The sequence below is a fragment of the Dendropsophus ebraccatus genome, chromosome 6 (assembly GCF_027789765.1).
Source record: "Dendropsophus ebraccatus isolate aDenEbr1 chromosome 6, aDenEbr1.pat, whole genome shotgun sequence".
Taxonomy (NCBI): domain Eukaryota; kingdom Metazoa; phylum Chordata; class Amphibia; order Anura; family Hylidae; genus Dendropsophus; species Dendropsophus ebraccatus.
In genome coordinates, this window is record NC_091459.1 from 24700218 (window position 1) to 24713678 (window position 13461).

At 43.6% G+C, this 13461-nt stretch overlaps 1 protein-coding gene across 1 annotated transcript in view; it reads right to left on the reverse strand.

Moving 5' to 3' along the window:
- UBE3D (ubiquitin protein ligase E3D) overlaps positions 1–13461 on the reverse strand; it is a 103116-nt gene that overhangs the window by 80844 nt on the left and 8811 nt on the right. Inside the window, exon 3 of the mRNA XM_069973512.1 lies at positions 6900–6990. Within this exon, the coding sequence (XP_069829613.1) occupies positions 6900–6990 (91 nt within the window). The remainder of the gene's footprint in view (positions 1–6899; positions 6991–13461) is intronic.

Here is a 13461-nt window from a genome sequence, read left to right on the forward strand (position 1 = left end):
TTTAAATGATCAGAGCAAGCAGCAGAACTGACAATGACAAGGAGCCGTCGTCTCTGGATGGTACAAGCTGCTCCGCTGGGTTCGCTCAGCCCTGACATCAGCATGATACATCCATTACCACTGTACACGATCAACGTCACATCCAGAGTTACTGTATATTTGGTGTCATACACATCCACTGACCATACCGAAATACATGACCTCTATATACACAGAATGAACCAATTATACACAGAGCAGATGTAAGCTAAAGGTAGTGCCAGTCTATAGATGCTTAGAACTATAGCCACAATTACTCTCTTTATTCTAGCTACTATTGTCTATTAGACAAAGTGATTTTTAACGATTAAACGAGATTGTTTATCATTATGGTCCGTTTACACAGAGCGATAATTTGCCCACTTGAACGATTAACGATTTCGAAGTAACAATGTGTTTTTTATAACGATCAGCATTTAGACAGAACGATATATCATTTAGAATAACTGTTATAGCGATCGTTTTAAGATCGCTTCAAGTGACTCTGTCCCCCCGTTTTGCATTATGACTTCTCTACACAGGTGTAAAGGGTGTTTTCATACCTTATTTTATATCATACGTCATGGTGCTTCATCTGGGGATTGTGCTATGTGGGCGGGGCTTCGCAACCTAAGAACCACTTAGCCCCGCCCACAACACCACAGTTGGCCCCACCCTCATGATGTCATCGGCGCATAGGCCCTGCCCCTCGACGGCCATTGGAACAGGCCACCCCACCCCCTCTAGGTCAGCCCATACCAATGGCCACTGAGAAGGCGTGGCCTATGTGGCAATGCCGTCATGGGGCGGGACCAATTGTGTCATTGTGGGAGGGCTAAGTGGCAATTCGCCTGAGAAGCCCCGCCCAGAGAGCACAATCTGCAGATTATAAGAGATCACTTTTACTGGAACAGGCACCATGACGTATGATATAAAATAAGGTATGAAAAGTGCTAAATTTACCCATTACACCTGTGTAGAAAAGTCATAATGCTAAAAGGGGGGACAGTGTCACTTTAAGCCCATCTCACACATAGGGTGAATCGGTGAAAGACTGTTTACACAAAGTGATCTGCAAATTTTTTTTGATTGACCAACAAAGATTTGAGAACATGTTGAAAGATCACAATGAACGATTTCTCGCTCGTCGATTGATCGTTCGCTGCGTTTACACGAGCCAATTATCGCTCAAATGCGCTCGTTATGGCAAAAATTTGAACGATAATCCTTCTGTGTAAACGCACCATTAACCTAAATCGTTCATCATATTACACAGAAAGATAGTCGTTGGTTACGACATTACTGCAATCGTTTACTCCATCTGATCCCAGCAAATGAAGGACCGATGTGCAATTACACTGAACCATGGGTAAACAAATGCAGAATTACAGCGAACGATTAACAAGGACTTTGGTGTCAGCACCAAACGAACGATTTCTCATTGGTCGTTTGATTGTCGCCTTCATTTACACATAAAGATTATTGTTTAAATTCGAATGGTATAACCATAATTTGCACGATAATCGGCCTGTGTAATAGGGCCCTAACACCTAAAATTCAACAGCTGCAAGATAAACCTTTGGAGGGAGTTTGGGCCCTATTACACAGAGCAACAATCGTCCAAAACGGGCCGATTCGGCAATTATGGCTCAGTGTAATAGAAACAACGATCAGCCAACGAAACGACGATCGGCTGATCGTTTCTTTAGGCCCTGCCTAAAATCATTAGGAGTCGGGTACGTATTGCTAATAGCAATGTGCGGCAGCTAACAGTTGCCCAAACAGTTAATACATGACCTGCCCACGCTCCTGGTCTTCAACTGCGCTCTGCATTCGTCCTGGCCAGTGATTGGCTGAGCGGCCTCGCTAATGAATTATCAGGTACTTGTAATAGGCCCAGTAAACGAGTGCCAATCTAGCAGATCATTTACAATATTGATCGGGCCTTCATCAGCCCATGTAATAGTACCCTTACATTTTTCGGATAGATTTGGTATCCCCTATCTACTATCCACTGATCAGCGCATCTCCGCGGCCGGGACCCCCATCGATCCAGAGAACGGGGACATGATAAACCTGGAATGAACAAAGCACACTACATGTGTACAGACACACCTCTATATATAATCTATGGGCCATAGCACTTGGCAGTGTTCCTTTGCCCCTATAGAGAATGAATGGGGTGGTGGCCATGCATGCAAGGTGCTCTCCATTCACAATAGTTATCTCTCCATTCCCGGGATCAGGGCGGGTCATGATAGGATAGGAGTACAACTTTAACAAAAGCCTAATAATGAGACATACACTTTTTTTTTTTCTAAAAATTCTTTTTTTTTTTTTTTTTTTTTTTGGTAATGTAAAAATGTAAAAAAAAAAAAATAAAATTACAAAAAAACAAGGATGGTCCTTCTTAGGTCTGGCACATCCTTGGGAGTAATTTCTTAACAGCAGAAGGTCCCATATTTATCTGTTTATATATGCAACTATACACACCATGGTACCATACAGCTATCATACTGTTTAGGAGGGGGACGCACCAATGCACATTTGTCTAAAAAGAAGATGAATTATAAATAATAATTAAAAGAAAAAAATGCTAAGTGACTCCGTGAAGCTGCAGGAGCTAACAGACACAAAATTATCAACAGTAAACTGTGCCCTATATCACAATTACCTGAAAGGCTCCTTAGAGCCATATTCGACGGCCCAATCAGTAAGTGAGCATCGATCTGCTAGATCAGCACTCTCTTACAGAGCCCATTAAACGGCTCAATGGTCTGATATATATATATATATATATATATATATATATACATACATACATACATATACACACACATATCTATGTTTATTACTAGCAATCGGGCATCAGTGTCAGTAGTTGGGAACCCGTATTACATCTGACAGATTCCATTTAAAGGAGAAGTCTTGTGAAACTAACCAATGAGAGGCAGGCAGAGGGGTACTGGAAGATAATAAAGAAACTATACTCACCAGTCGCAGTGCCCCTGCACCGCTCTCTCTCCCACGGATGCTGGAAGTCATTTTCAGTCATTTTTAACCAGGTTCCATGTATTTCACAGCCCCAGCTCCTTTAGCTGCAATGTCCCATACTCTGCTGATGGATTGCCTGCTTAGCCAGTCAATGACAAGAGCGGTGTCCATCCCCAGTCAGTGATTGGTTGAGCGGGCAATCCATCAGCCAATACGTGACGTTGCAGCTGGAGGAGCTGCAGGAGGCCGCTGGCTATTGGATATCATTAAAGGGGTTATCCGGCGAAAAAAATTATTCACAGAATAACACACATTACAAAGTTATACAACTTTGTAATGTATGTTATGTCTGTGAATGGCCCCCTTCCCCGTGTCCCACCACCCCCACCCGTGTACCCGGAAGTGTGGTGCGCTATACATTACCTGTCACGTGCCGACCACGGTCTCCGATCCTCAGCAGTGACGTCTTCTTCGTGAGTCCGGCGGATCTTCCCGAGTGCTGGCCGCCCTCTGCAGCGTCATCCGAAGCTCAGCCGCGATTGGCTGAGCATAACTGTGCTCAGCCAATCGCGGCTGAGCAGCTGATGACGTGGCCGCGTCATCAGCCGCTCAGCCGCGATTGGCTGAGCACAGTTATGCTCAGCCAATCGCGGCTGAGCTTCGGATGACGCTGCAGAGGGCGGCCAGCACTCGGGAAGATCCGCCGGACTCACGAAGAAGACGTCACTGCTGACGATCGGAGACCGTGGACGACACGACATGCGGTGAGTATAATGCACCACACTTCCGGGTCTAGCGTGGGTGGGGGGAAACACGGGGAAGGGGGCCATTCACAGACATAACATACATTACAAAGTTGTATAACTTTGTAATGTGTGTTATTCTGTGAATAATTTTTTATCGCCGGACAACCCCTTTAAGGAAGAGCTGCCCTATAGACAGGAGTGGAGCAGTTTCTGGTATATATATATATATATATATATATATATATATATATATATATATATAGATATACACAATACGTATATCTGTTGCATTTTTAACATGCATTTTAATTGGTGAACTTCTTGAAAGACTTTGACTTGAAAGGATTTGACCAACCAAATCGCATCATAAACGCACAGTGTGAATCCAGCCGAAAGCTGCCAAGTCTGATCATCTTTCTGCTCTTTCCATTTTTTATTTTATTTGTAAAGAATTCCTTTACGGATAGTTTCAAACGTACTGTATCGCAGCGGATACGCAGCATAATTGACTAAACGAATCAACATAGCAATAAATCAGCATTGTCAAATCTGCTGCGGATTCGTGTGTACGTGTGAAGCTACACTAAAGCTTAAAGGGGTACTCCAGCGGGGGGGGGGGGGGGGATTCTTTCAAATCAACTGGTGTCAGAAAGTTATATAGATTTGTAATTTACTTCAATTAAAAACCTTCATTTCCCAATACTTATCAGCTGCTATATGCCCTGCAGGAATTGGTGTATTCTTTCCAGTCTGACACAGGGCTCTCTGCTGCCACTGCTGTCCATGTCAGGAACTTACTCAGGACAGTTCCTGACATGGACAGAGGTGTCAGCAGAGAGCCCTGTGTCAGACTGGAAAGAATACACCACTTCCTGCAGGACATACAGCAGCTGATAAGTACTGAAAGACTGGAGATTTCTTTAATAGAAGTTAATTACAAATTTATGTCACCAGTTCATTTAAAAGATTTTCCAACATACAATTACATCAGATTGTCAGCAGTGTCCTTCATGTTAACAAATCCGCCGTATATAAGGCTAGGTTCACACTGCGTTTTCAGCATCCGTTTAACGCATCCGTTTTTTGCAAAAAACGCATGAAAAACGGATTGCAAAAAACGGATTCATTTGTGTGCATCCGTTTTTCCATTGACTTCCATTATAAAAAAAAACGGATCCGTTTTTTTTGGCGGACCAAAACGGACCAAAAAACGTTGCTGACCCTATTTTTCTGGACGTTAAAAAAAACGGATCCGTTAAACGGATGCTGAAAACGCAGTGTGAACCTAGCCTAACCGTATACCAGAGGATTCTAAACTGGGTGATAGGAAATGCTGGGAATTGTAGTGTATAGAAATGTCTGTGAACCACATGTGTCCTTCCAGAAAGTTGGGTGGTATGGAGGAAGGGCTGACTGCAAAGCATTATGGGGAAGCTTGATGTCCTGTGTTTTTAGTCATCATCATCATCATCATCATCGTAAGCTTTACAGCAATGGAGCAGCTTTATCCATCTGCCAGAGGCAAAACACAATCTGATTCGCCTATAGTAACCATCACAGCCAATCACAGCTCACCTTTCATATCTTAAAAAGCTCTTATAAAATTAAAGCTGAGCTCTGATTGGTTGCTATGGGCAGGTTAGACTGTCTAAGTTGCGCATGGCAACCAATTACAGTTCAGCTTTTATTTTACCACAGTAATTTGAGAAACGAAAGCTGAGCTGTGATTGGTTGCTAAGGGCCATATTATTTAGTGTTCTTAGTGTGGCCTAACCATAAGCTGTTTGCTTTGTCACAAGTGTGTTTAGTGACCTCTGCAGTAAAGCGCATCACCAGTCATTAATGGGTTAATGCTTCAGATGTGTTTACCTGCAGTAACCATGGCAACCGTGCACTATGATGACAAGCGCTGATGTCATGAAGAAGGTTCCATAAAGCAATGCACCGCGCCCTGATCAGTGCCATCTTGGATGCGCCACAGGACCTTGAGCTTGACTACTTTACTGCCCCCCACCCTTGATGGAATTTGGAGGTTCTAGCAGGGGATAGTCTCCACCTTCTTAAGAAGTGGACCTGGATTTGTGAGGAGGAAGATACATCTGCCATCAATAAGGTGACAAATATTGCAGCCAAATTTCTCTCACATCCAGTTTATTATACTTATAGTATGGTATTACCCTCTAAGCCCTGGGGAGGGGCAACTCTCCAGCCATGGCTCCCTCGAGGTTTCCCCCACAGGGGGTTTTTCCTCGCCTGAGTGCTGGAGGGTGACTCTTCGTGAGTCGTGGATCTGCCATTTCAGTGTCATGTAATTTTAAATAAAATTGGGACCCTTTGACACCTGATTACAATGTGTTGTGTCTTTATTCTGTGTTCTTTGGTTTAACTTATTATTTTTGGGAGTTGGGGATCCAACAATCTTAAAGCTGGACATCTGCCTGCTACACAGATTTATCACCTGCACAGTGAGCGCAAGTTGGATGAAGCACTGGATAGTAGAACTCCTGCATGTATGTGCGTATCCCTGGATTAAAGGGACACTCAAATCTTAAAGAAAAAACATGCATTGCAAGGTTTATACCAAAATCTACAAGGCTTGTCAAAAGGTTTTTTCAAGTGACAGGTCACACCAATCATAGCAACATGGACACCACCAAAATTAAGTGGCATACTATGCTGTTTGCATAGAGTGACTGACAAGTTACTAGCAGTGAGCCGGAGTACTCCTTTATTAGTCTTTTTTTTACGTGATTGTTTCCCTTTGAAGGGCTAAGTAGGGTTCTGGCTGGGAAGTAAATTACAAATCTATATAACTTTTTGAAACCAGTTCATCTGAAAGAAAAATATTTTCGCTGGAGTACTCCTTAAGTTTAGTGGGTGTTTTGAGGAAAACACTAGTCATAATATCCATTTAGACAGATGTAACAGTGACAAATGACAATAGGACTTATTACTAAATTAGGACCGCATTACTTAATTTTGATATTTTAGTTGGTCATATAATGTGACATTTTTATTTTTCATTTTGTTACTTGGACAAAAATGAGGATTTTTCATCCTGGACTGGAATTACCCCAAGTTAACCCGTTCATATGTACATAATACATAGCTGGTATGACTAGGCCAATGGATTAGTCTTACTGTTGCTGGAGAATCACAGCTCCGCAGGACTGGCAGTAGAATGTGAACTTCTCTTTAGTTGTCAGGAGTTCTTTGAAACTTGGAGCAACTTCTGCAAAACATAGGAAAGCAAAAAGAAAGGCGTTTTCAGAACTTCTTGATCAGGGAGAAGGAAAAAAATAAATAAAAATGACTAAATGATGTCACCAATAATTAAAGGAAATTTTTGATTAAAATTGTTGTATTGCCCCCAAAAGTTATACAAATAACCAATATACACTTATTACAGGAAATGCTTATAAAGGGCTTTTTTCCCTGCACTTACTACTGCATCAAGGCTTCACTTCCTGGATAACATGGTGATGTCACTTCCTGGATAACATGGTGATGTCACTTCCTGGATAACATGGTGATGTCAATTCCTGGATAACATGGTGATGTCAATTCCTGGATAACATGGTGATGTCAATTCCTGGATAACATGGTGATGTCACTTCCTGGATAACATGGTGATGTCACTTCCTGGATAACATGGTGATGTCACTTCCTGGATAACATGGTGATGTCACTTCCTGGATAACATGGTGATGTCACGACCCGACTCCCAGAGCTGTGCGGGCTGTGGCTGCTGGAGAGGATGATGGCAGGGGGACACTGAGGGACACAGGACACTGGAGGGACACTGAGCATCCCTCTGCCATCATCCTCTCCAGCAGCCACAGCCTGCACAGCTCTGGGAGTCTGGTTGTGACATCACCATGTTATCCAGGAAGTGACATCACCATGTTATCCAGGAAGTGAAGCCTTGATGCAGTAGTAAGTGCAGGGAAAAAAAGCACTTTATGTGCATTTCCCGTAATGTGTGTATATTGGTAATTTGTATAACTTTTGGGGGCAATACAATACTTTAATAAAATTTCGCTGGACTTATCCCGGAATTATGGATGGCTTCAAGAAATCGTCTGTGATTCTGAACGCTACAATACACTTTAATGGGGTCAATGACATCCAGAATTCTAGGAAAGGTGATCCTATAGGAGTCTATGGTGGGAGCGTCTAAAATTATGGATGATTTTCAGATGCGCATCCGGAAATGGTCAGTGATTACAGACGCTCCCAAAGACTTCCAGACAAAGACCCCAAAAATATAGAGCAGGTCCTATTTTCGTCTGGAGTTTTTTTTTCTGTAACAGACACCTTTCAAAAGGAAGTAACATCCACTGTTCAGGAAAGGTGTCTGTGTCTGATATAAGCTTAAAGGAGAAGTCCAGTGAAAATTTTTATTAAAGTATTGTATTGTCCTCCAAAAGTTATACAAATATACATCTATTACGGGAAATGCTTATAAAGTGCTTTTTTCCCTGCCCTTACTACTGCCTCAAGGCTTCACTTCCTGGATAACATGGTGATGTCACTTCCTGGATAACATGGTGATGTTGCTTCCTGAATAAAATGGTGATGTCACGACCCGACTCCCAGAGCTGTGCGGGCTGTGGCTGCTGGAGAGGATGATGGCAGAAGGATGCTCAGTGTCCCTCCAGTGCCCTGTGTCCCTCAGTTTCCCCCTGCCATCATCCTCTCCAGCAGCCACAGCCCGCACAGCTCTGGGAGTCGGGTCGTGACATCACCAGGTTATCCAGGAAATGACATCACCATGTTATCCAGGAAGTGACATCACTATGTTATCCAGGAAGTGACATCACCATGTTATACAGAAAGTGAAGCCTTGATGCAATAGTAAGTGCAGGGAAAAAAGTACTTTATGTGCATTTCCCGTAATAAGTGTATATTGGTGAGTTGTATAACTTTTGGGGGGCAATACAATACTTTCATAATAGTTTTCGCTGGACTTCTCCTTTAAGGATCCGGAAAATGAGGAAGATTTCCCAATAAGAAATCCAGATAAATGTCATGGTCGTGTGCCTCAGGGTGTGTTCTCATGTTCAGATGATAAATGGAGCAGAGCCATCTTTCCCATTGGGCAGGGTAGGCAGCTGCCCAGGGGCCCATGACTCATAGGGGGCCCCACTGCATTCTGAACTGACTAAATTACAGACTCTGGCAAAGCGATAAGCACTTTCCTCCTCTGTCTGTCAAGGTCATTCTCTCTTGTAAGAATGGGGCCATGGACTGCACTGCAGGGAGTTGTCTCCTCCCCTTTGCCCCTGCCGCACTTACTAGAGGCTGCACTGCGCTTCACAAATTCCTGTGACGAGGCCGAAGGACCCACACGCTGCATGATTATATCATCATATTCATTGTGTGCGAGTGCACCGGGTAGTGCAAGAGTATATTGGATGTGACTGGGAAGGCAGGAGAGGTCGCAGGGTTAGGGAGGGGGGGGGGGATTACTTGCTCCACTTTTCCTTTGCACAAGGTTTGATAAACCTTCTCCTTAAAATTTCACCTCCTTTCAAATCCTAAAGGAATTATCCAGCGAAAATCTTTTTCTTTCACATCAACTGGTTTCAAAAAAAGTTATATAGATTTGTAATTTACTTCTATTTAAAAATCTTAAGTCTTCCAATATTTATCAGCTGCTGTATGTCCTGCAGGAAGTGGTGTATTCTTTCCAGTCTGACACAGTGCTCTCTGCTGACATCTCTATCTGAGTATGCAAAAGAGGAGTCCGTGGAGCCTCATTGAAGAGTCTCAAAACACAGGACTAGCCAGATATCCCTCCGGGAAGGACCCAGCCATGTGGCAGTTCCTGTTAGGAAACCACCAAATCCACCATATTAAGTGGCCCTATAAGTCAGTGTAATGACAAGGGATAAACCAGGGGGCAATGCACCTAGGACTTCACTGCATTGGGCGCTTTCATTAGCAGCCGGCAGTGTTGTTGTTTGGCTGTTCTCCCTGAGTTCAGCAATCTGTTTCTCTTATGGCTCTACTAGGCATTGCTCCCACCTAGCCAGAATCCTGCTCCACACTGATGAGGGGCAACACCCCGAAACAGCTGTCTGTGGATGGTTACCTAGCCTTGGTTTATCCCTTGTCATTACACTGACTTATAGGGCCACTTAATATGGTGGATTTGGTGGTTTCCTAACAGGAACTGCCACTTGGCTGGGTCCTTCCCGGAGGGATATCTGGCTAGTCCTGTGTTTTGAGACTCTTCAATGAGGCTCCACGGACTCCTCTTTTGCATACTCATGTTTCCCAGGGGGCAATGCACCTAGGACTTCACTGCATTGGGCGCTTTCATTAGCAGCCGGCAGTGTTGTTGTTTGGCTGTTCTCCCTGAGTTCAGCAATCTGTTTCTCTTATGACATCTCTATCTGGACACTGTCCAGAGCAGGAGATGTTCTCTATGGGAATTTGCTACTGGTCTGGACAGTTCCTGACATGGACAGAGGTGGCAGCAGAGAGCACTGAAAAGAATACACCACTTCCTGCAGGACATACAGCAGCTGATAAGTATCGGAAGACTTGACATTTTTAAATAGAAGTAAATTACAAATCTATCTAACTTTCTAAAAACAGTTTATTTGAAAGAAAAATTTGGATAACCCCTTAACTATACTATAACTATAGCTACAAAACACCTGAAGATAGAAACAGAACAAGTTAAAATGATCTCTGAGAACTCGGGCGTCGAGATCAGCTGGATGACTGAAATAGATACATGGATGGATGGAGGACGGGCAGTGTAACAGCAACGCTAGACAAAGTACGGAGAAACAAACCTTACAGAGCTAAAAAAGCTGTTGACTGTGAGAACACTGTCATTTATATTGATGGCTCCGATTCCTATCACGCTGCAATCCCCTATGGGAAACAACTGTGAGGAGGACAAGCACGCCAGGGAGCCGGGAAGTCAACAAAATCATCACAACTTCGCAGCGCCAAAAAGAAAGGGAACAGAAGGATAAGAAGTTCAGGAGATACATCTGTGATCCGAACCAATTAGATGAAGTGAAAGAGAGAGAAGCTGCAGATAGGAAAGAAGCAGACGACTCTCTGTGGTGGAGGATACACAAGCGGCCGTCCTGTGCTCCTCCGATCACTGTCACTATGAGGAGGCAGAGGACAATGACTTAGGATCACATGCTGGAGCCGTGTGCGCACAGACACCAAGGTCAAGAAGTCTCGCAAACTCTTCTACAAGTATAAGACGGCCAAAAAAAAAAAAAAAAAAAGAATTCATATAATTTCCAGCCAAGACAATGTGTGAAGTAGTTGTTCAATAGCACCTATCTGGCGGTGATGCTCATTAGAAGAACTGGAGAGCGGGAAAATGATTGATTTTTTTTTCTTTGCTGCTAAATCAGTACAGAATATTACAGGAAAAAAAAAAAAAAAAAGAGAGCCATTAAATCAAGAGGGTATAGAGACAGAACAATAGTGCCCTCTGCTGGCCACAGAGCTCAACGCAGCAAATGAGTGTCTACTACCTGACCACATGGATAGTAAAGGTCTTCACTTAAACCAGCTAAAGCTTTGGCTGTCCAGGCATGATGGGAGTTGTAGTTCTGCAACAGCTGGAGGGCCGAAGGTTCTCTACCCCTGACTTAAAGGGGTTATCCATTGAAAAATTATGTAGATTTGTAATTTACTTCTACAGTGGGACCTTGGTTTAAGAGTAACTTGGTTTAAGAGCGTTTTGGCTTAAGAGCTCACAGTTTTTCAAAATTGTGACTTGGTTTAAGAGCATTGCTTTGGTTTAAGAGCTCCCTGTACTGGGTGGGAGGTGGAGCTGGGGAGGGGCATGGCCTGCATAGTGTGGTCTACAGCCTTGTACTCTGACCCAGGAAGTCTCCCTCAGCTTCCAAATCATAGCAGATCCATTTCAGGCTGGGGCTTACATCAGGGGACAGGACTGTGGAGGTAATCTTTTCATAGCTGTAACCCCTCTCTCCCCAGACAGAGAGTGCTGCATGTATGTGCCCACCTATGTCCTGCTCATTCCTTCCTGCTCCCTGCAGTCTCTGTCATCCCTTGTGTTTCCCATCCTCTCCATTACTATACAGTAACTTATAATATCTGTTTCTGAATGTTTGTTTCATTTGTTCTACATGTTATTCAGAATAATAAATCATTATTTTTGGGGTGTGAAACCAATTGTCTGCATTTCTATGATTTTTTATGGGAAAATTTGCTTTGGTTTAAGAGTAGATTTGGATTACAAGCACGGTCCCGAAACGAATTATGCTCCTAATCCAAGGCACCACTGTATTTGTATATACTTATCTGCTGCTGTATGTCCTTAAGGAAATGTTTTCTTTTCAGTCTGACACACAGCAGAAGCAAATCATTTTCTACAGGACATACAGCAGCTGATAAGTATGGGAAGACAAACAATTTTTAAATGAAAGTAAATGAGAAATCTATAATTCTAATAAATGCATACAATTCATTTTATCCAAAACAGAGCCACTTTCTATACGGGCAATAACAAATATAATGCTGCCAGGGTTTCTATAGCAGGTTTGGTACTATAGGATAGTGAGATGTAACTAAAAACTAACCATAAACCAATCTTGTCAAGTATCCTTGCAACATCGCACAGCTATTGGTGAACAATCTAGGGCATGGTCTGGCTGCATGCATACACATTAAAGGGGTACTCTGGGCAAGGGCCTTTTTTTATATAAATTTGGGGAGGGGTTGTTTAAAAATATTAAAAGACACTTACCACCCTGGCTCCTGCAGTGCCACCGGTATCTTACCACTCTTTCTGCTGTGCAGCTGCTTCCAGGACCTACTGTTGGTACATTGCAGGCTCACTCAGCCAATCAGGATCAGATGTACGACACCGCTGCACCCACTGATTGGCTGGGCGATCCTACAACCCCGTGGCAAAAGGTCCCGGAAGCTGCTGCACAGTGGGACAGAGTGGTTGAGATAGCGGCGATGCGACAGGAGCCAGGGAGGTTGTGCTTTATTATTTTTAAATGCCCCCTACCTGGGCATATACCAAAAAAGGCCTCTGCCCGGAGTATTTAATGAACCATAACACCAAAACCTGTGACAGATGTCATAAATAACACTTGGTTTCGTATGACAATGGCTCCTGCCAAGCAATTGGACGGTCGGTGTCAGACAAGATCATCCCGGCCAGTACTGGCCGGATGACCTTCACTGCTGCTGAATTCGGATGCAGGCGCATCCGAATACCCCCTTGTACGCAATGGAGAGTGCGGCCGGAGTCGCACGCTCCATTGTGTGCACTGACATGTTTTCTGCGGCCACTATTCAGTTTTTTGCTGCACCGCTAGGGATCCCGGCCAGAGAGTATACTATGTGTATACACTTCCAGACGGAATTTCTTAGAAGGCAGAACTACGTAAGTTCTGCAGTAATCACGGCCGTAGTCTGTAGTAAGTAGTAAACATGGCCATAGTCTGTATTCATATTTTCCAGCACTCCCTAGGCCTGCATCCACCTTCTTCAGTCACTGGTAATCAAATGCTGCATGCTCCGACTCGGAGGGACCAGAGTAAGCTTGAGTTTCGCTCATCTCTAGTCTTGGAAGCAGGAAAATGGACAAAGCTATGGCTCAGAGGCCCACATTGTGATGGCTTGATGGCTTGGTCAGAGTTTCCCTAAAATGGCTGGCTTGTGGGTTGCTTTCTGTATA